The 20,181-nt window shown below is 43.8% G+C and overlaps 2 protein-coding genes across 4 annotated transcripts in view; one reads left to right on the top strand and one right to left on the bottom strand.

Annotated features, from left to right (window-relative positions):
- LOC106810198 (lysine-specific demethylase 4A-like) overlaps positions 1 to 10,033 on the bottom strand; it is a 21,931-nt gene extending 11,898 nt beyond the window's left edge. For 2 of the 3 annotated variants that reach the window (XM_014813480.1, XM_014813482.1), the window contains exons 1-7: positions 9,803 to 10,033; positions 8,771 to 8,919; positions 7,719 to 7,894; positions 6,362 to 6,552; positions 4,834 to 5,001; positions 4,259 to 4,362; positions 2,137 to 2,274 (exon numbers count right to left, since the gene is read on the bottom strand). In XM_014813480.1, coding sequence (XP_014668966.1) covers positions 2,137 to 2,274; positions 4,259 to 4,362; positions 4,834 to 5,001; positions 6,362 to 6,552; positions 7,719 to 7,894; positions 8,771 to 8,914 — 921 coding nt within the window. In that variant the 5' untranslated portion in view covers positions 8,915 to 8,919; positions 9,803 to 10,033. The remainder of the gene's footprint in view (positions 1 to 2,136; positions 2,275 to 4,258; positions 4,363 to 4,833; positions 5,002 to 6,361; positions 6,553 to 7,718; positions 7,895 to 8,770; positions 8,920 to 9,802) is intronic. The other variant, XM_014813481.1, reaches the window with a different exon arrangement.
- Positions 10,034 to 10,460: 427 nt separating this feature from the next.
- Positions 10,461 to 20,181, top strand: part of LOC106810200 (ATP synthase subunit delta, mitochondrial-like) — a 13,078-nt gene continuing 3,357 nt past the window's right edge. Inside the window, exon 1 of the mRNA XM_014813485.1 lies at positions 10,461 to 10,632. Within this exon, the coding sequence (XP_014668971.1) occupies positions 10,498 to 10,632 (135 nt within the window). The 5' untranslated portion in view covers positions 10,461 to 10,497. The remainder of the gene's footprint in view (positions 10,633 to 20,181) is intronic.

Raw genomic sequence — 20,181 nt, 5'->3', positions numbered from 1 at the left:
TTCGAGCCACTGTTCAACCGATGATCGAGTATAATCGATGATCGTGACATCACTAGGCGCTTGGTTCGAGCCACTGTTCAACCGATGATCGAGTATAATCGATGATCGTGACATCACTAGGCGCTTGGTTCGAGCCACTGTTCAACCGATGATCGAGTATAATCGATGATCGTGACATCACTAGGCGCTTGGTTCGAGCCACTGTTCAACCGATGATCGAGTATAATCGATGATCGTGACATCACTAGTATATTCCTATGTGCGATACTGCGCGTAGATATTTGCTAATTAATTAAACCACTCGCGCTTCAATAAACTCAAGAATCACAGAGATTATAGATAACACATGTGTATATATGTATCTAGATTTCTAGAAATGTAACTCAAAACGTTCGCGCCATATGATAGTTTAATTGTACACTTTCTTACAACCCATAGCCGCACAAGATAATTGAATAAGTAATTCATAAGATAAATGCGTTCCACTCTCCACTCGCTCGCAGCTGTAACATGTGTTTTTCACGTGATGCATGAATTAGTCAGTGGAGCTAGACTAGGGGTTGTTGTAGTAATAGTCTATCTAGGGTCCCTATATACAAATTATCCCTTTGTATATAGGGAGCCTAAGTCTATCTAGAGACAGCATCGCGCATCTTGTTGCGGCTGCATTGATGTTACAGGTTCTGGTTCAGGTCGCGAGAGAAAGCACACGCGCGTGTGCATGGTTTTGTGTCTCTTTGTGCGATGTGTCTACACTTACATCCTTATATATTATATCCCTTAATTACCTTATATCTCTTTGTATATAGGGACCCTATCTACACTGTGCCTCGTCTACACAACAAACCTTAACTCGACTTAAGCTAACTCGAGTTAAGCGTTAACTCGAGTTAGCAATTATGTAGCGTCTACACGACAACACCCGATAGCGATTACTACCGATTTATTATGCATGCGTGCGCATGAGTGTGTGCGTACGTGTGCAAGTGCACATGTGTTATCTATGATCTCTGTGATTCTTGAGTTTATTGAAGCGCGAGTGGTTTAATTAATTAGCAAATATCTACGCGCGGTATCGCACATAGGAATATACGCACGGCTATAGGTGGTAAGAAAGTGTACAATTAAACTATCATGTGGCGTGAACGATTTGAGTAACATTTCTAGAAATCTAGATACACATGGACACATATGTCTTAGCTATAATCTCTGTTCATTTTGAGTTTATTGAAGCGCGAGTGGTTTAATTAATTAGCAAATATCTACGCGCGTTATCGCACATAGGAATATACGCACGGCTATGGGCGGTAAGAAAGTGTACAATTAAACTATCATATGGCGCGAACGATTTGAGTAACATTTCTAGAAATCTAGATACACATGGACACATGTCTTAGCTATAATCTCTGTGAATTTTGAGTTTATTGAAGCACGATTAGTCTAATTAATTACTATGGACCATTGTACAGCGTATCCATACAGCGCTGTACTTGAGCGGCAGCAGTGTGGATCCATTTGGAAACAACATGGCGTCCAGCGATCACGTGACCGATTTTTCCCGACTCGTCATGGCGCAACTCTCGGTATATAGGGACCCTACCGAGAATTAGAGCCTAACATGTGCACTTCATAGGAAAAACCACAGAGAATCAGACCCTAACATTTGCACTGCAGAGAAAAGCTATCGAGAATTAGACCCTAACATGGCACTGCAAGAAACCAAGGCCTGATGCAAATTAGCGAGCATTTGCGCTAATGTTATAAATCTAAATAATAATCATCATGTATCACAATAGAACTAAGAAATAATAATATCTAATAATAACTTTGTAGCCGTGTTTAAAATGCTACGGCAGAATAGGATGCTTGAGAACTGTGCAAAGTTACACGGCTGTTACTTTGAGAAAACACATTCCAGTTCTTGCTGGTTGTAAATCGACAGCCCAATAAATTAACCCCGGTTGATTGATTGCTCCGGAGAGTGGTCAATGTAGGACATATCGAAACTTGCACATCTACAGTTTTCTTAAAACTGTCATTTCAGTAAATATTTTGGATTTACCTAGAAATCAAATTCTTTTCGATTTCATTGAGTTTTTTCGGTAATATGGCGCTAGCCTACACTATGACACTCACCACAGCAGATCGTTTGCCATACTCCACCCATCGTTCGGTGGCAAAGTTTGTGGATTCAGCACAGTTGTAGCCTGTGTTGAATCCCATGTGGTAACCATAGGGAAACGTTATCATAAACTCCCCCTTGTGCTGCAGGATCTGCAATAAACACAATAATTAACATTACACTAACGAGCTACACATCTACGATGAGCTCGAATCAACTTTTAAAACACTGATGTTACTTTAGACTTAAACTAATTCTAATTGTTGATTAGTTGTGTAATTAGTTTACAATTATTTCACTAGCCATCAAACACTCACCGTAAAGCATGACTAAATATACAGGGCCCTCGCTACCCACTCGCCAATTCGCCAATGGCGAACAAATTAGTAGTCTGGCGATTGGAAGTCTTATTTGGCGAAAAAAGTGACGAACGTAATTTTACCATAATAAACATGACCCAGCAAACATCGATCCTATTTGATTGTCGAAACAGCAACATTTATTTTTGCGTGCCGGCACACTCCTGTGTCATTCCAGATTGCAGCTTTTTCCTCGATTCCGGGAAAGGTTTGTTGTCGCTCCCTCATACCAGCGCGGTGCCCACCCCTACATATACAGCAATAACCACACCCACACGACTGTAACAATCAGTGCATTCGCCCCCCCTCCCCCCGTACTTCAATCAATGCCGCCCAGCCAGCAAGCACGAGCCACGATGTGCACAGCCACGGACGTGCGTAACAGGGGTGTCGCGGGCTGCTTTTTTCGTGTTTTTTTTTGCGTGAATGCGTGAGAATGCGTAGGGCATGCGGGAGCGCGGGAGAATGGGTCCAGATGCGTGAGTCTCCTGCGAAATGCGCAGTAGGTCAGTAGGTCTGCTAACAGAGTAAGATTTAAACTAAAGGGTGAAATTTTATTTTCGGGGTGCATCAAATGCAGTCTAAGACATTCAAATGTTTTAAATTTTGCTGGGGGAGACCCCCAGAACCCTCTCTACCTCTCTCCCCCGCGTCTGCCTGCAGAATCCACATTCGTGCCTACTGCACGCCTTTGAATCCATCATGTGCGTTTTTCCCCAAACTGGGCATTACCACCGTTGTCTAATTTTCCCTCAGAAGAAACCCTGGTGTTTAAAAAAGGCCTGTCTCCACACACGGCACGGCACGGCAATGACGCTGGCAAAAGTCAAATGATTTTTACTACGCCTGTGCGTGCACGTGTGTGTGCGCGTGCGTGCGTGCGTGCGTGCGTGTGCGTGTGTGTGTACTGTGTGTGAGGTACTGTAAAAAGTAGTAAAACTGATAAGTACTAACTGGGGAATATAGTCAGCTTTGATGAGTAGCTAACTTTTCTGGTTCAATAGCATCCCGAAGTTACAAAAGTAGTAGAGTATATGCATATGCTGTGAAAACTCTAGAACTGTAAATTATTAGTATTACTGTAAATAGCTATAGTGTGTGTATAGTACTGTCTATACTGTACTGCGCGCGTGTGTGCGTGCGTACGTGCGTGCGCGTGCGTGCGTATTGTGTGTCAGATACTGTAAAAAGGTAGTTGACCCTACCATCTACAACAGTTGAAGTGGAGAGGGGTTTTAGCAGACATAATTTGGTTAAAACAGCTCTGAGAAATAACCTGAAAACAGAAAGTGTTTGTGACATTCTAACCATCAAAATTGAAGGCCCAGAAGAAGAGATGTTTGACTTTGAAAAGTGCTATGTCTAGTGATGTGCCAAAAAAGATTTTTCCTGCCTGCAGTGAAGAAAAAAATTCAGACAATTTGAATGTCTCTGTCAGTCAGTCAGAGTCATGGTGGTGAATCATAGTGTTAGTGTCTCAGTCATAGACAGGTGGTGAATAATAGTTTGTTTGCATTAAATAAGTGTAGTTTTGCACTTCATGCATATAAAAGTTTGTGAAAAAATAAAGAAAAGAAAAATTATTTATTGCCTTTTTGTGTTCAGAAAATGTTAGGCTACAGATGTGGCTAACAGGAATCCAAATTGGCTAATGAAAATTGATTCTGGCTAATTGTTTGGCTACAGGAAAAAAAATCCTAGCTAGGGCCCTGAATATACATGTATGCACTTATTGCTAAAGCAATTTGTAACATGGCGAGTAGAGCATACATCTAACCTTGTCGTATGGGATGGAGTACTGTTTCAGCATGTGTGGTGATATGATGGTCATCTTATGGCGCAAGAATGCTTGGCATTGCTGTATGCTTGAGGGGAAAAAGCCTGTAGCAAAATCAATGAAAACATTAGGACAACCATATCGTACTAAAACAGTCGTCTAGCACACGTTACTAAATGAGAACTAAATAGAAGTCTCACCTATCATTACAGATTAGTTTCCAGCTTTCCAGTAAACATACCGGGGCCAAAATATTTCAAATAGCAAACATCACAACTTTGCAATAATTTAATGTGTGACAGAGATTGCTATCTATGACTAGATACATCAGTGTATATATAGTAGATAGTCAATAGTAGTGAGTGATGAAGGCTAGCAGAGATACTCTATGAAACCTACACCGGTCCCATGCAAACTGTAATAACACATGTATAAATTAGAGAAGCACTTCACAAACTCTTACCGAGCGTCGAAACTAGCTAATGCAACAGGTTTCAATCTTTTTGTCAATTCACATTCAAGTAAGGTGCTCAATTCAAACAGAATACTGACAGTCAGTCAGGCTATAACATCACCTGCTGCCAGTCTTTCCAGACGCTTCGAATGTTCCGGCGGAATGCAATACCAGAACTTTGGTGCGCCGAAGTGCAGATAGTTGATGCTGTATAGATCCATGTCTTCAGTGTGCCATGGGAACGTCGTTTTCCACATTCCGAAATACAGGTAGGCCGTATTCACACCCTCTGTAAATGCACGTATCACAGCAGTCAATTACCAAAGGATCGATACAGAATAAATTCTGCGTTACTCAAAAATAGCCATTGAACGCAATAAATTTTCTAGTTCATACTAAATTAAAACTTCGGAGAACCTCAAATTTTTCCCTGACAATCAACTGATGTGTAGCATAAACTTAAGAAAATATTAAACATTGACTTCTAAACTTGTTTTAAGGTATTAAAATGACTATTGCGAGTTTTTTGGCTCAGAAAAACTAAATATATACTGATTACACCAACATTAAAAACACTAAGATGTTATGCAGTTATAGCATAGAAAAATGGATTTGACTACATCGTAACAGCAATCAATGTTATCATGTGACGATAATGCCTAATGGCAGAATTGGTAAACTTGTATTTGTGTCGGTGAGTAATTGAAAACAAGTGCTTGATTTGAGAGAGCCTGTACTATTTCTACGGCAGATAAGCGGTGGCTAATCCATACTTCCGTCTAGTTCAAGATAACAGAAAACGATCGTTTACAAAAACTAGTTCGAAACCAGTAGTTCGAAACTGGCACTTATTTGGTGAATACGAAGGTTCTAACACATTTTATTGTTACTCTAGACTATTGCTGTTACTCAAGCAATAACGGCAGGTGTCATGAAAGTGGTGAAAACACTGGAAAACTCTCGCAATAGTTACTTTAAAAGAATAAATGTATACAAGTAACGTGTCAACAATGGTCACTCAATTGAAACCCACAAGTATCGTTTATAGACAGATGCCTGTTCCATACAACTAGTATCACTACGCAACTGCCATCCTGCGATCTGCCAAGCGTCCTTTATAGACAAGTGTCCATTCTATAGAGGTGTCTGCTAACACAGGTTTGACCGTGCACTATATACACTAGTTATAACATTGACCCCTGTCAGAAGGATCATTACCTCCGCCCAACGGAGTTGGAGGAGGTTATGTTTTCGCTCTCGTGTGTTCGTGTGTTCGCGTATGTCGTAAGCGGTCGATCAATATCACCCAGCGAGCCAGCGAGTCAGCAAGCAAGCGAGCGTGTACATGTGATCGAGCAGCAGCAACGAGCGGCTGCTACGAGCGAGCGAGCAGCAAGCCAGCAAGCCAGCGTGTACATGTGAGCGAGCAGCAGCAACGAGCGGCTGCTACGAGCGAGCGAGCAGCAAGCCAGCAAGCCAGCGTGTACATGTCAGTACGCTGGCGTATATCGTGGGTTATTCGTGTGTTCGTGAGTCGTATGGCGTATGGCCTATGTCGCTGGCGGAGGTATGCACTCTCCGTGAGTGCACTCTGTCTAGTTATACATGTATATATATATATACGTATATGTGTATATACATATGTGCACCTATAGTAATGCCGTATTCCTCGTCGATGGCATCTAGGATGGAGCCGAGGCGATTGATGTTCCACTCGCTGACGCCCTCGTCATAGAGGGAGCCGGATATGTCTGCGCCGTAGATCGGAGAGTTGTAGGCGATGTTGCGCCAGTACTTACGCTCCATGTCGTCGTAGTCGCGGTAGTACGGCGTCTTGTACCTACAACGACATGCAGAACGTTCACCGCCGGTCACTCTAATGCAGCACTAGCGCATAAACGCAGTAAGTGTAATGAGTATATTCTATATATATACATATATATATATCAGAAGTAGATAATAGGGAAGGAGCCCACCGTGGTGTGGCAACATTAACAGCATCGTGTAATGTGTTCTATGCTAACAGTATAACGAGCGGGGCGACCACGCGCGCACTCACAACTCATAATGCTCCTCAGTAATTACCCGCCATATCAACCCCCGCCGATTTTGGGCGGTGATATATTTTTTATGAAATTAATTGCCATCAGCCGATTTAATCTCATAAACAAATTCGGAAGCACGTGTGTTCCGCGTGGTCACCAGCGGTCCTTATATATATATATCAGGAGTAGATAATAGGGAAGTAGTGCGACTTCAATAAACAAGGGAAATTCGTCATTTACTAGCCTTAGAATACCTGCGATTTACTACGCGTAACTCAACCAACTTGAGCTCAAATCGTACACAGTACATTCGCCTAGTATCGTGCGAAATCGTTTCCTCGTATACACCCGCAATCCGGAGATACAGACTAATACGATGCTAGGCGAATGTACTGTGTTTGATTTGAGCTCAAGTTGGTTGAGTTACGCGTAGTAAATCGTAGGTATTCTAAGGCTAGTAAATTACGAATTTCCCTTGTTTATTGAAGTCACACTCCTTCCTTATATTATCTACTTCTGATATATATATATAATGTAATAAGAGCATAATGGGAATCAGTGCAAAATGCCCTGATTAAGTCATGTAGAGCAGAATTTTGCTCTCTGTTATGTATTACCCCTGTGTTATCTTTTCACTTGCTGTTATCACTAATGATATTAGCAGGATCGTTTCTAAATAATATGGGGTGATTATAGGCTATAATAAATAATAGTTGTAACTAATTATTAGTTAGTAAAACTATTGCTAATTAAAACCCTCTGCAGTAGGAGTCATTCTGTTACTTTAGCAAACTTGGATAAAATTGCATAAAAGATGAATGGGAAACAACTAACAGTTTTAAAGTTAATCAGTAACTGTTGACGTACGTGCATCGGAAAACATACTGTACATACAGTCAATGTGTGTTTAGATGCAATAGAACATGTCGTTTATATTATCAAGAGTGTGACTGGTGTTTACTTGTCATTGTTTGCCTGGATGGAGTACTCCTTCACTGTCATTGCTTTCTTCTGGATGTTATACTGTTGGTAGAGTCCCTGACTGCCCGTGACCACCTGCGAGATTGGTGCCGGTATGATCATGTCGATGTTATTGTAGTCTGTGGTCCTGGGCTTCCATTCTCTCGGTGGTATCACCTGCAAACGACAAGGACGGTGATTGACCGACGAAGACCGTTCAACTACACTTACGAAACTTCTAAATTATAAAACAGATTCACTGTCGTCAAAAACTGAGAAATACACAGCATGAGTCATGCATGCTGCATACATATATAGTCACTGTGACTGCCGATATGTTACAAATATATTATGTCATATGCTGTATGTCAAATACATCTGAAAATATTGAAAGCTGCATTCAGTTTAAAAAAAAACATTTTTTAGTCATGCATAACAAAATTTCCATGGAGTCATAACGACTACTTGCTGATGTCAAATCAGGGAAAAAACACTAAATCATCGACAGTGGCGTAGACAGGATTTTTTAACAGGGGGGCCAAAAACATCAAACTGCGCAAAATAGTGGACGACTTAATATTTTAATGGTTCCTTCACCTCCCTCTCCACATCCTACGCTCTCCCACCACTCAGCTCTGCAATCTTTGTTATGGGCGCCATGCAGAGGCAACATTTTTGTTCATTGTTCTCTGCTCCCAAGATAAGTAACTGTTCAGTGGCGGATCCAGGATTCCAAGGAGAGGGTGAAAACAGGCGGGGGTATGGGGGTCCTCCCCCAGAGAATTTTGAAAATGTAGATCGCAGATGGTATTTGAGACACTTTTGAGTACATGTACAGCCTTCATTCTGACTACGACAATTCCCTTTTTAGGAGAACAATTTTTTTTTTTTTACTTTCAGATCAACAGGGGGGCCATGACCCCCTTTGCCCCCCCCCCCGAACTACGCCACTGATCAGACTAAAATAGGGGAGTATGTGAAAACACACTCGCATTAATTTTATTACCACGGGGTAAGATGTGACATAATGCTGTAATGTATTTAATCCATTACCTTCGCCAGCCCTGCCTTGTGTGCCCCGCATGACTCAATGTAGTCAACATATTTGGGGAAATCTTTAAATTCCTCCATGGTAGGATGGAACACCTGGATTTTGGGACCATTTCCAGATGCTCCCGTGTTTCCAGTATGCGACATGCTGCCTATAACAGAGAGAATGCCCCATGTTTAACCCTCCAATAGAAAATGATATGGAGTGACATAAATAGAAAATGATATGGAGTGATATAAATAGAAAATGATATGGAGTGATATAAATAGAAAATAATATAACTTTATTTCTAAATATAAAAGAGAATATTCTCTATGTACAGATTCAGAATATTCTGTATATATGAAATACATGCCTCACCTATAAATTAGTCAAATTTATTTTACTGTACTATCATGCTAGCTTATTGCATATTTGAGCAAGTAATAAATAAGTAAACAGTATGGGGGCGTGTTCGTCTGGGATGAACCAGTCTGATCGCGATCCCTTTATATACACGTAATATATACAAATCGAGAAACGTGTCAAATGTGACCTGCCACAACACTGTTAATTCCTACGAGTACTAGTAAGCAGTGCCAGTGAGCTGATGTTGATTTTACATGTTGCATCATAATTATTACAATCCCTTCAAACCCACTTTACTGTTTACAAATACAAGCATGATCACAGTGAGTCAGTCATCTGCTTTTAAACACACGCTTAGAATCATTGGATCCATGCAATATGCAGGATCCGCCCAAACAATCAAAAATAATATAAATAATGTAAAAAATATGAAACCACAACAGTGTCAACACGGCCGCAACCAAGCCGACATTGAATGAATCAATGTCAACATTCAACAACAACAGGCAAACAGAAAAGTAAACCGTATTTACAAACTTGTAAACCCAGTTGGCGTGCAAGCATCGCGAATTACATAACAACCGCAAATTAGGTCATAAAAATGCATTTACACCCCACACGATAGCACCGTTTACCAAGCCTACGGCTACACAACAACAACAGCAGCAGCAGCAATAACAACTCACAAATTGTCAACACTCGCCAGTTTGGTCAACTTTCACTGGCTCGTTCCAAGTAGTTGCGGCTTCTCAGTTCGTAAAGAAAATGCTACCGCACTTTTCCTTTTACTTAAAAATGATAATACCTTACCAAGATGGTAATATATTATTGACGCAAAGGTGGCAGCAAGATATTATATCTGCCAAATTGATAACAATCCATTAAAATCTGCAGTAAACATGTCTCACTGGTAAAATGGACGACAACTACTTTTTAGTATCAGTGCGCAATAAACATTTGGTCAGATAACAAGCTTCTCGGTAATATTTCTGCTTCATTCTGTTTTATTGGGCATATTGACGCAACATGAAGCAATATTATAAGTTATAACTAAATAAACTATTAGTTTTATAATTATTATTAAGGTGGAACTATTTTACATTTAGTTTTAAATTTCATCCGATAGATGGCAGGTAAAGACCACTTTTTATCGTTTACAATTATTCATAATAAATAATGTTTTACGTACAATAACTGAGTGAAAAAATATTGGTAAATTATAACTATAAATATAAAACCATAATTTGTATTAAAATGTTATGCTTATGTTTATTTAGTTGAAAAGAACTAAAATTGAAAAGCATCGTCGGCGTCTCTGAAATATAGGCATCTGATTTAATGACAGCCTCGTTTTGGATATCGACATCCATCGACCAACATCATGTCCTTGCTGAAGAGTATATGCCGGTCAGCCTCTTTATTGAGACACGTTCCACGCGTGGCAACTGCAGGACATCAGCGATGGATGGCCACAGAAGCTACACAGATGTCGTTCACATTTGCTTGCCCAGCACAGGTATTACGAGCAGTAACAGTCAATTAATTTTACCGTCACACTGCTCGAAATAAGAAAACAAATGTGGTTGTCCGCAGGCATCAAATGGTAAGGACTTTTTATCCTACAGGCTACACCTTCACCACTTTAGTTTCAAAAATTACCGCTAGGGACCACCACTCAAAATACTTCGTAAAAATTGCTGATCAAACCCTAACCCTAACCCTAACCTTAACCTTAACCCTATAATCTCGCCAACATCATGACACGTACGGAAGTCTAATGCTATTCTATCGACAACTCGCAGTGGTCAGAGATAACCGGCATCCGAAACCAACTGTTGAGTTGTCCAACTGAAGCACCAACAATAGCATGCAGGAAAGCACGACGAAGGATGCGCGTCATAGTTTTAGACTTCAGCAAGGGCATCTTGCTGGCACCATCGATTGATAAGTGTGAGCGCCTCAAAGCTATCTGCCACAATCGCCTAAAGAACCAAATTACGCGCCACGTATGGACCGCCACTAATAAATATCCAGGGGCTTTTAGAAGACAGAACACAAGTTCGTACGAGGAGAAGAACCAATATGTAGGCAAAGTGACATCAGGCGTCCACAATAATGATCATTTCTTGGAATCGACCTGGTCCTAGCAACGTGGGTAGATAAGTTCTATATTCACGTCCTAGGATGCCAAACGTGGAAACATGATTACTAACTGCGAACTCCCCCAGGAACACGAAACGTAAGCATATTAGTAGTAAGTAGCAGTTGAAGAAATGAATGGATAAAAAAAATAGTATGGAAGAGGAGAAAAGTAAGACGAAGAGACAGTCAAAGTATCTTTCCTCAATTTGGAAGCCGGAATCACAGTCAGATCCGAGTGCCAACAAGGCAACGCACAACAACTCTTTTCCGGGCGGTCTTGGTCGCCGCACCAGGACTATAGGCAAATCTAAGTTCGTTCACCGAAATCTGCCGTCGAATGATCTCAAGTACGTGCTCGCTCCGGTAGTGACGGCGAGTACCGAGAAAGATTCAGAAGCCCAAGGTGGACAAACCTAACCGCACTGCCGATGCTACGCATTCCGGGACAGCAGAGCGGCACCTAATAAGCCATGTCGCCGGCAAGCGCTAACACTAAAGGAGGCCTGTCTTCGACAAAATCGATTAGACGCGAGATTATAACAAGACGAACACAGCCATCCCAGCATACAGGAACTCTGCCAACCAGACCTTGCCAACGACTAGACGCCACGCCCCTCTGACCCCGATTGGAACATGTCATAGAGCAGCGCAACGCTGATACAATACTCCCGACATCCCCCAAGCGCTGAAATGGGCGCCTGCCTTTCCGTACACCGCGACTCACCACAAAGAATAACCAAAACAAATTTATATAGACTCAACTCACAAGGTTTAACTAACCCAGCACCAAAGGTTTGAACGTTACCGTTACACACAATGTGATTTTTACTAATAAACCACCGCCGAAATCTATGGTCACTCTGCGCATACTACTACACTCCACCCCACCCCCCCCCCTCCCCACACTGACACGCCTATCGTACTTGCGCATGCTACTCCACATACCCACGTACGCACACAGCCGCTACTGCTCAGTGCTGACAAGACCGAAGTGCAGCTTGTGTAAGATCTTCCCCAAGCAACAGACTACGTGTTACAGCAACGACTTGTTTCAGTCCAGTGCACCAACCTAACGCACAGGAACGCCAGGCAAGACGCGGTAACCCAGAGATTGTGATAAGATATCTCATCGCAATTCTACAAGCAGTCCCACGGCAGATCAGTTTGATCAAACTAACTTGAGGAAATCGTATGCGTGCACGAGGAAGCTTGACTAACAGTGCATAAACTAACTAGTTGGCGCTTGTGTGTAAGAACCGCCGTCAGTACCACTGCACAATAATGAGTATTCCGCTGGCAAACTCTCACCCAGCACCGTAGCAACCGATGCCTAGTACCAACTCAACTAGCTCCGTGGCGGCAACGTTCCTCACTGACATAGGAGGAATACGTGCCGTATCCACTACCAGTAGCCAATGCCGAAGCTCATGATCCAGCATCCAGCACAGTGCTCACACCAGTACAAGCGTACAACTTCTTGTACCAACATGTGCCAGTGAGGAGCCACTCAGCCATACAAGCGAGGCACCCACCCCGAGAACCAAGCCTACCTGACTTCGGTAATTCACCAACCGACGGAAGACAGACAACAATTACGATGATATTGTATACGACCACCGCTTAGGGAATATATCCACTGATCCTAATTGTTTACCTTCACTGTAATTTATCTGGTGATAACGGCGCCGCTAAGATGTTATAAATGATAAACTAAAGGGATAGCCGGCTAGATACCCCCGTGACTTCGGACCCAATAAAGACCTGCAAGCATGTTTACCTTTCTGCATGCACGTGCAACCCAACGATCCAAACCCCTTGTAGAGTTATTCTGGACAAGGCAATGGAAGCACCATACCCAAAACAAAGGCGACGCCCGAGTGAAAAGTCCTGCTAGACCTATAGGATGAACAACGGATGTCCGCATCAGTGCGCCCACGTAAGGGAAAAGTGCTGGTGCGAGAAACACTGGAATTCCACGATCATAGTAAGGACTTCATCGATGCATGCACAAACTGCTTAAGCCGAAAATCAAGTGCAGTCAATCGTCGACCGCCAATACTCAAAACAGAGGACTCATAAGAAAGAAAGGCGCTGGAAACGCCAAGTCCGCAGCAAAAGCTACGTCGGAACATAAATGTTAAGTCAAGACCAAACGAAGCACCTCTGGTGTTACAGGACATGAATAAACACGCTGATCGGAACATACTCGAGGAGAACTAAAACACAGTTGACGTGCCGACGAAATTTTATCGATCGTACTCCACGAGGGAGGGACATACTCGAGGCCACCATCACCATATGACACATCCCAAGAGACACCCACGATCTAACCACCGCGTGAGCCTGACCGAGAGGCAATGATTCGCAGAAACGCGATAAGATAAACGCAAACGGACAAACTCTCGGCGACCAAATCTAGGAAAGACTAGGTAAGCACCCAAACGCCCTTCTCTGAAAAGAAAGGGAAACATATCGTGCACCCTACTTCCTTGCACACAACTACTGATCTGATCAGACAGTGAGCTCAATCAGGCTTACCGCAGATTCTCAAGACGGAAAGTTAATGCTCCAAGCTCATCACCCTTACATCTCCCACAAAAGGGCGCATAAAACCAGCAGCCGAAGCTTACCGCCCCCGTGCAGCCCGGACTCAGTCGATCTCTAAACTGCTGCGAACTCCCCAAACATTTCGTGCAAAAGAATCACATATGGAGATCATATGAACATCAAGACAACGTTTTTTCACCACCCACAACCAGTGAGCTGCCTAGGCCACCGACAGATCGACCCGGACTCACCGCAGATCTCGGACGGTGTTTGACCAACTGTCAGAGTTCAGTGACTGTCGACAAACCCAATCCGAAAATACTATAACCTAAATTTATCCCGCACAGCTTCCTCGGCACCACTGGGCCCACAAAACATAGGAGCCCAAAATTTGTGTCTCTTATGCTCCAGCTACGCGACTATCGACCGCGCAAACTGTTGTGCTTCATAGGCACATCGGCTTCGACTCTCAAAGGCCCAATACCAGCTACTAGACCACATACGCGTATCATAACAATTCACGCCAAGCACAGTGACGAACCGGAAGCGGTACCCGCCCCACGGGTCAGTGCTACCGCTCCCAGTGCTATTGTGTCTCATATTCCATAAATGACGCTGCCAGAAATGAACAGCTTTATCAAAATATTGCAGATGGACACGAAACTGTTCGATCGCCGGTTTATGACGAACAGTGGACAAAGGTACAAAAGACTAGGACAAACGGTGTGCTGTCAGATAATGGTCAGCTGCGTTTAAATATAAATACGAAAAGTGCAAATGTTATGCATATTGGCAGATGAACAATGCCCAAGATTCTACAGCCTATAAGAAGAATAACGGAAACACCATGGAAACAGGCATATTGAAGGAATGTGAATCTGGGTAACGTTTGATAGCAGCTTGAAATTTGAGAAACAAGTGAGGGAAAATGTGAGGCAAAGCAAGTAGGCTATAAAGCACTCGATTGACCAAGTTTCCTGTCCCTGTAACCAATCCAGTCCGTTCCGTTAATGGAGTACCGCAACGTCACTATGGTCACCACCGACGAAGAATGGACATCCGTTTGTCTTTTTATGAGAGTACATGAAGGAATCGCAAGCAAAATTAGTATGTGACATACACATGTCGTACAAGGGAGATCTTCATAAAAGCTCGTTTACCGATCACTAGAGTACCGAAGAGATCGGTCCACGCTACATATCACAGATCTTTAAAATTTAAAGCCAAGAAGACATGAGACGAGGATACGGTCCTTGTAATAATGAATAAAACACACGTGTCTCATGAACTAAAACTGTTAATGAAAAATGTAAAGAGCAATCAGACAAAACAGTTTCATTAGCGGACCGTAGACGGCAGTAACAGGTCCTTACAAGTGAGTGGTCATATCAAGAAGTCACAACATCGTCAAAATCTCGGTATCAACAGCACAAGTGCATCCAGATCACGCATTTTCACACATTCATCGTAGTGCGGTAGTCCTATTTTATTCTTATGTGCCACGACAATCCCAAAAACGATATTAAGGAATAACACATTTCAAATTGACAGTCCTTGAGGGCTCAAAAAGAACCGGCCTGAGACACTGCTATGTCTGAATTATCAGCAGAGATAAAGCGAAAGGCTACAGGGAGGGGAAGCGCTAATAGCGCCGCGCTCGACACTACAAGGAATTTAGCGTTCACACAGCAAAAATGCGCGCCAATACATACGGTATCTAAACAGATCCGGTATTGATAAATACGACGCTTCCCAGAACCCCATAATTTGCCAAGTGCTGAAAAGACCGCGGATCGAGCGCTATTTTATAACTGGTCCGCGCTCGGAGCAGTTCCAGTGTAACCAGTAACTGTCGAGCGGTACCAGTCTAGCGTATTTATCGGCAGTGTGGTGGCGCATTGCATGTTTATTTCCATGTTCGCCTGATTTACTAAAGCAGCTCGCAGCCGCCAAATACCTATTCTGTGCGCGAACAGCGGTGAACGGCCGGCCGCGTATTTGTCTCAAGATTCGGTATTCTCGCCAATACCGTATTCATGAAATACAGGTCCCGTGTGCAGAAGCATAGCGTGGTTAAGACAATCTTATACATTGAAGACAGTCACATTGGCGTACGACCTCGGGTGGATTAAAACACTGTTTTTCAGAATGAGCCTTGTGGATGGGTTTGCCTGCCCGAACACAACACAGCACCGAACACACAGAACAACAATCTTGCGCTTGTTAAAGATCATAAAATAGGGAAAGCATAACTGAGTAAACAAATAATATCGTGGAGAATAAGGATATCAATAAGGAGAATATCTACTATGATCTGCAGAGCAGTGTGCAGGCGGGACTAAGAAATGTCTCGGGGCGACGCAACGGGCTCAGCTCCTATGAAACAGCCACTGCCGCCTGATCGCGGCCATTGATGCACACGTTGCCAAATCGTCAAAAGCACGCATCGCGTAAAGCTTACCGCAATGCCACGGCATCCAAAACCGCCCTGAAAAAACTTACTATCCGTTTTTGTGTGTGATGATCTTCGCCATGACATAAGTAATGATCGCCCTCCATGCCCCCCCCCCGTCGTCGCTAGCTACGGCCGCTGCTGCTCGGTAGGCATGCGCAGACACTATCAAAGCACATTTGCAGGCGTTCTCATTAACGCACAGGAGCGGATCAGGGATCCATATCAGACGACGCACCATAACAGGCCCACTGTTCGACACAAACGTCATATATTCCACCGGCACTGTATTTGCTAGAACAATGGAATACCTTGAATTGGCAGCATGGTCAATGATTGGCCGGTTAGTTAGTTTAGTTTATCCTGCCAAAAATATTTCTGATACCAAAAGCTTACATTAATGGATTGCCCTAAAATGAGAATATACATCAAAGCAGGCAATACAGATCAAGATAGTCTAGCCGAGTACAGAAGCTGCCAACCCCCCAGAGAAATTTTTATAGTTCGCAGGTCAATCGCGGAATTGCCACGCACCGCTACCCAGACGCAACCTTCACGGGCTTTGCACCTTCCCCACGCGAAAGCCAACAATGGATTGCAGACGCCCGCCTGATAGGAAAATACTAACAAAGCCACAAGGGAAGGTTGAATTTCGTACAGACTATGGGGAATATACAGCACATTATAGGCAGCGGATAATTACGTACCTGTACAGACACTCCGTTGAAAACAAAAAAAGGGTGACTGACATGCACAGTGCGAATATCATCCGATCAGTAGATTCGGATCCATAGCCCATGCACCGATGCGTCGTCAACAGCAACACACATCCGAATAATCGTCGCATTCTTCCGCGCAGATCTCCCCGCGTGGCACAGTTCCGTTCTATATGCACGCGACGCAGACTTTTGTTCACACTCTAGGAAGCTGCCCACAACGACTATGACGCAGGTGCGAAGGCCATGTTTACACGCTCACATGTTCCGCTAGTGCAGGCCGGCAAGCTTCCGATTAAGCCGCCGACACCATCATTTGACACCGCAACACCACCACACCGTTGCCACATACTGGTGGTGCGCATTCATGCGCATGCGTGTAGGTTGAGACATGCCATACACAGCCATCTTAACCGAGCAGCGCAGGTAATCAGAAATCTGTAACAATCGCTCCCGTCATCTTGACATGCGAGCACACACACCGTGACTCCGCGATTTCACGCGGTCCCAAGGGTCTGATTTTGTGAAAAAGCTCTGAATCGTTGCAAGAAGAACTTGTACGTAGCAGCGTATAACTGGGGGGCCTGCGACATTCAGGGTTAGAAAACTATGTGACACAGAAAAGTGCGGTTAGTGAATCATTCCATGCGACGTGATTTCAACATGTTCGCCCCATTAACACAACCGCAAGGTAAATCAATATCAGTGGTAACACCCGCGTCACTTCATTGAACCAGCGACAGACACACAGCCGTGGGACATACTGAAGAAAGGTTGCGTGGTACCGCGAGATTTTCTAGTGTTTTCGCGTTCATTCATGTCCCGGACATTGTTGTGGACGGTACGCTGTATTGAACATTAAGCGATATCACCCGAGTTCCTATGTAAACACACGGCTTGAGTGAAACAGTACAATCAGCAATTAGTCGAACACGGGAGTGAACGTAGGCACAGTATAACGTCGATCATCTTGACAAGCAATTGGTCCTGTAAAGAAGGACGCATGCATCCGTCGATCACACATCGAATCACAATCCCAAATGAAATCAATCGACACCCGCAGGAATTTCATACAGCGTGTAGCAATTTGTGTTCGTTTGTCACGTGGATTTAACTTTCATCCGCTCAGTTGCCGTGCGTGTAGTTGAACAGGCATACATCGTCCATCGAATTTTCCGTGGTAGGCAGCGATCCATCGATCGTACCTCACCGGTGGGATGGCTGACTGCGATACACTGACCCGGTAGAATCTCAGAGTCAGAAGTGTGAAACAGCCGTCATTACTAGCGGTGAGATAGACCTACAGGTGTAGTTGACTCCAGACGAAAAGCGTGTTATTCAGAGAAGCTTGAGTGGATTAGGAGGCAAGTGACAACAGACTAGTGAACACAAAAACAGGGAATACAATACAGAAAGTTCTCTGAATTATGACATAAAAACTCAATATTTTAATAAACAGAATTGCAAACCGCCTTTTGTTTTAATTGATGTTCGCGTTGTTGAGACGCCAATTTTGGTGAATTTTTGAAGTGCACAGCAATCTGTCGAAAAGACATGTATTGCGTGGTATGAGTGTGGTCAAATCAATTTTCCTATGCATAACGTGCGGTGTTTTTGAATGTTGGTATAATACAGTGAATTTCCATCGTCCAGGTGAGACTCTATTCTGCTATATTGCGTTTTCCGTGCGCGCCAACGAACCGGCGGGTATACTACACTTTAACTAGAAAGGGCAGTTTGTCGCTAACTACATGTATCCCCGGTGTTCTCGCCCGAGAAGATGTTGATGACAAAGTTGTTCGCACTGGCTAGTGTCCAATTAGGGCCGAGGTTATAGAGTGAACGGAAATATGATGAAGGTCAAGGGTCAAGGCAATGTCAAATAGGTGTGCAGTGTACCTGGTTCGGTACGCGACACACCCTTCTCCACAATGGATGTGTAAGTATAACCGAAGTTTGGTCACACTAGGTCAATTAGAGGCCGAGTTATAAGAGTGGAAGGTGGAAATATTAGTCAAAAGGGTCAAGTCAGTAATAAAAGCCAGCAATGACCTTGTTGGTACGGCAACACAACATTCTACCAAGATGTGTAGGTATACCAAGTTGGTAGCGCGTAGTCACTTAGCACAAGGGATTATAGAGTGGAAGGCAATGTGGGAATGATATATTTATAGGAGTAGGGAGGGGGGGGTACGGCTAGCGGTCGCATAGAGACACTGGTTTGGTACTCTGCTCAACCGGAGGTCTTGCTTCCAACAATGTGTAATGACAGGTATACAAAGTTTGGTCAAGCGCTAGGAGCAATTAGGCCGAGTTAGAGGCGAAGGAAATGTGATCAAGGGCAAGGATAAAGGTCACTAAAGGTTGGCAGTGACCCAGGTTTTGGTACTCTTGACGACTTCTTCGACACTCAAGGAGTGTAAGCATACCGCAAGTATCGTATCATGCCTAGGCATCACTTAAGGGGTCGAGCTTATACGAGCGGGAAGGGAAATTGCTCTGGCGGCGGACGAGCGCGAACTCGGCTGGCTGGCGAGAGCTAGTGAAACCATGAGTACCCCCGCCGGACTCGTCGCGGGGATACAAATGATACCAATGTAAAACTGGGTGGGATAGTTCGGCGTGTTAACAAGTAGAGGCTGAGACACGGCTAGTTCAACACTGTTTTGAGGATGTCAGAGACCGTTGGCCAGTGTCGTGCGTTTATTTGAGACGCTGCACGCAATGTTGGTTGTGTATGTGTGCCTCAGCTGCAGGTGCGTTTACGCACAGGGGTGCGGTAGCGCCTTTGAAGCAATATAGTACCGAAAATCGAAGTCCGATCGTGTAGCATCAAAAGCCGCCGGCGTCACGCGTGGCCGTTGAGGCTCGTTTTACTGAAATAGGCGGCGCCAGCTCTGCACGACTAGTGTTTCGTATAGTGGTAGGAAACCGTAGGGGACGCAACTGTTTCCCCTTCTCGGCCAACCAAATTCCTGTTTATAATACATAAACATAACCATAAAAGGTGGTGCGTCGGCAAGCTGCCTTTTTCGTGACGCTTGAAAACAATAGAAAGAGATCATCGGTCGCGGCCGATCCCAGCGGCCTGTACGATCGCTAGGTGTTAGGAATATTATATTGTGTGCGCAAAGGGAGGATTTGGGACAACGACTTTGCGGTAGCAAATAAACGCGTTCGTTTCCTGAGTCTGATCACTGTGGTGATG

This window comes from Priapulus caudatus, unplaced genomic scaffold, assembly GCF_000485595.1.
Source record: "Priapulus caudatus unplaced genomic scaffold, Priapulus_caudatus-5.0.1 Scaffold418, whole genome shotgun sequence".
Classification (NCBI taxonomy): domain Eukaryota; kingdom Metazoa; phylum Priapulida; class Priapulimorpha; order Priapulimorphida; family Priapulidae; genus Priapulus; species Priapulus caudatus.
Note: the sequence above shows the minus strand (reverse complement) of the source record. Positions and strands in the feature narration are given on the sequence as shown.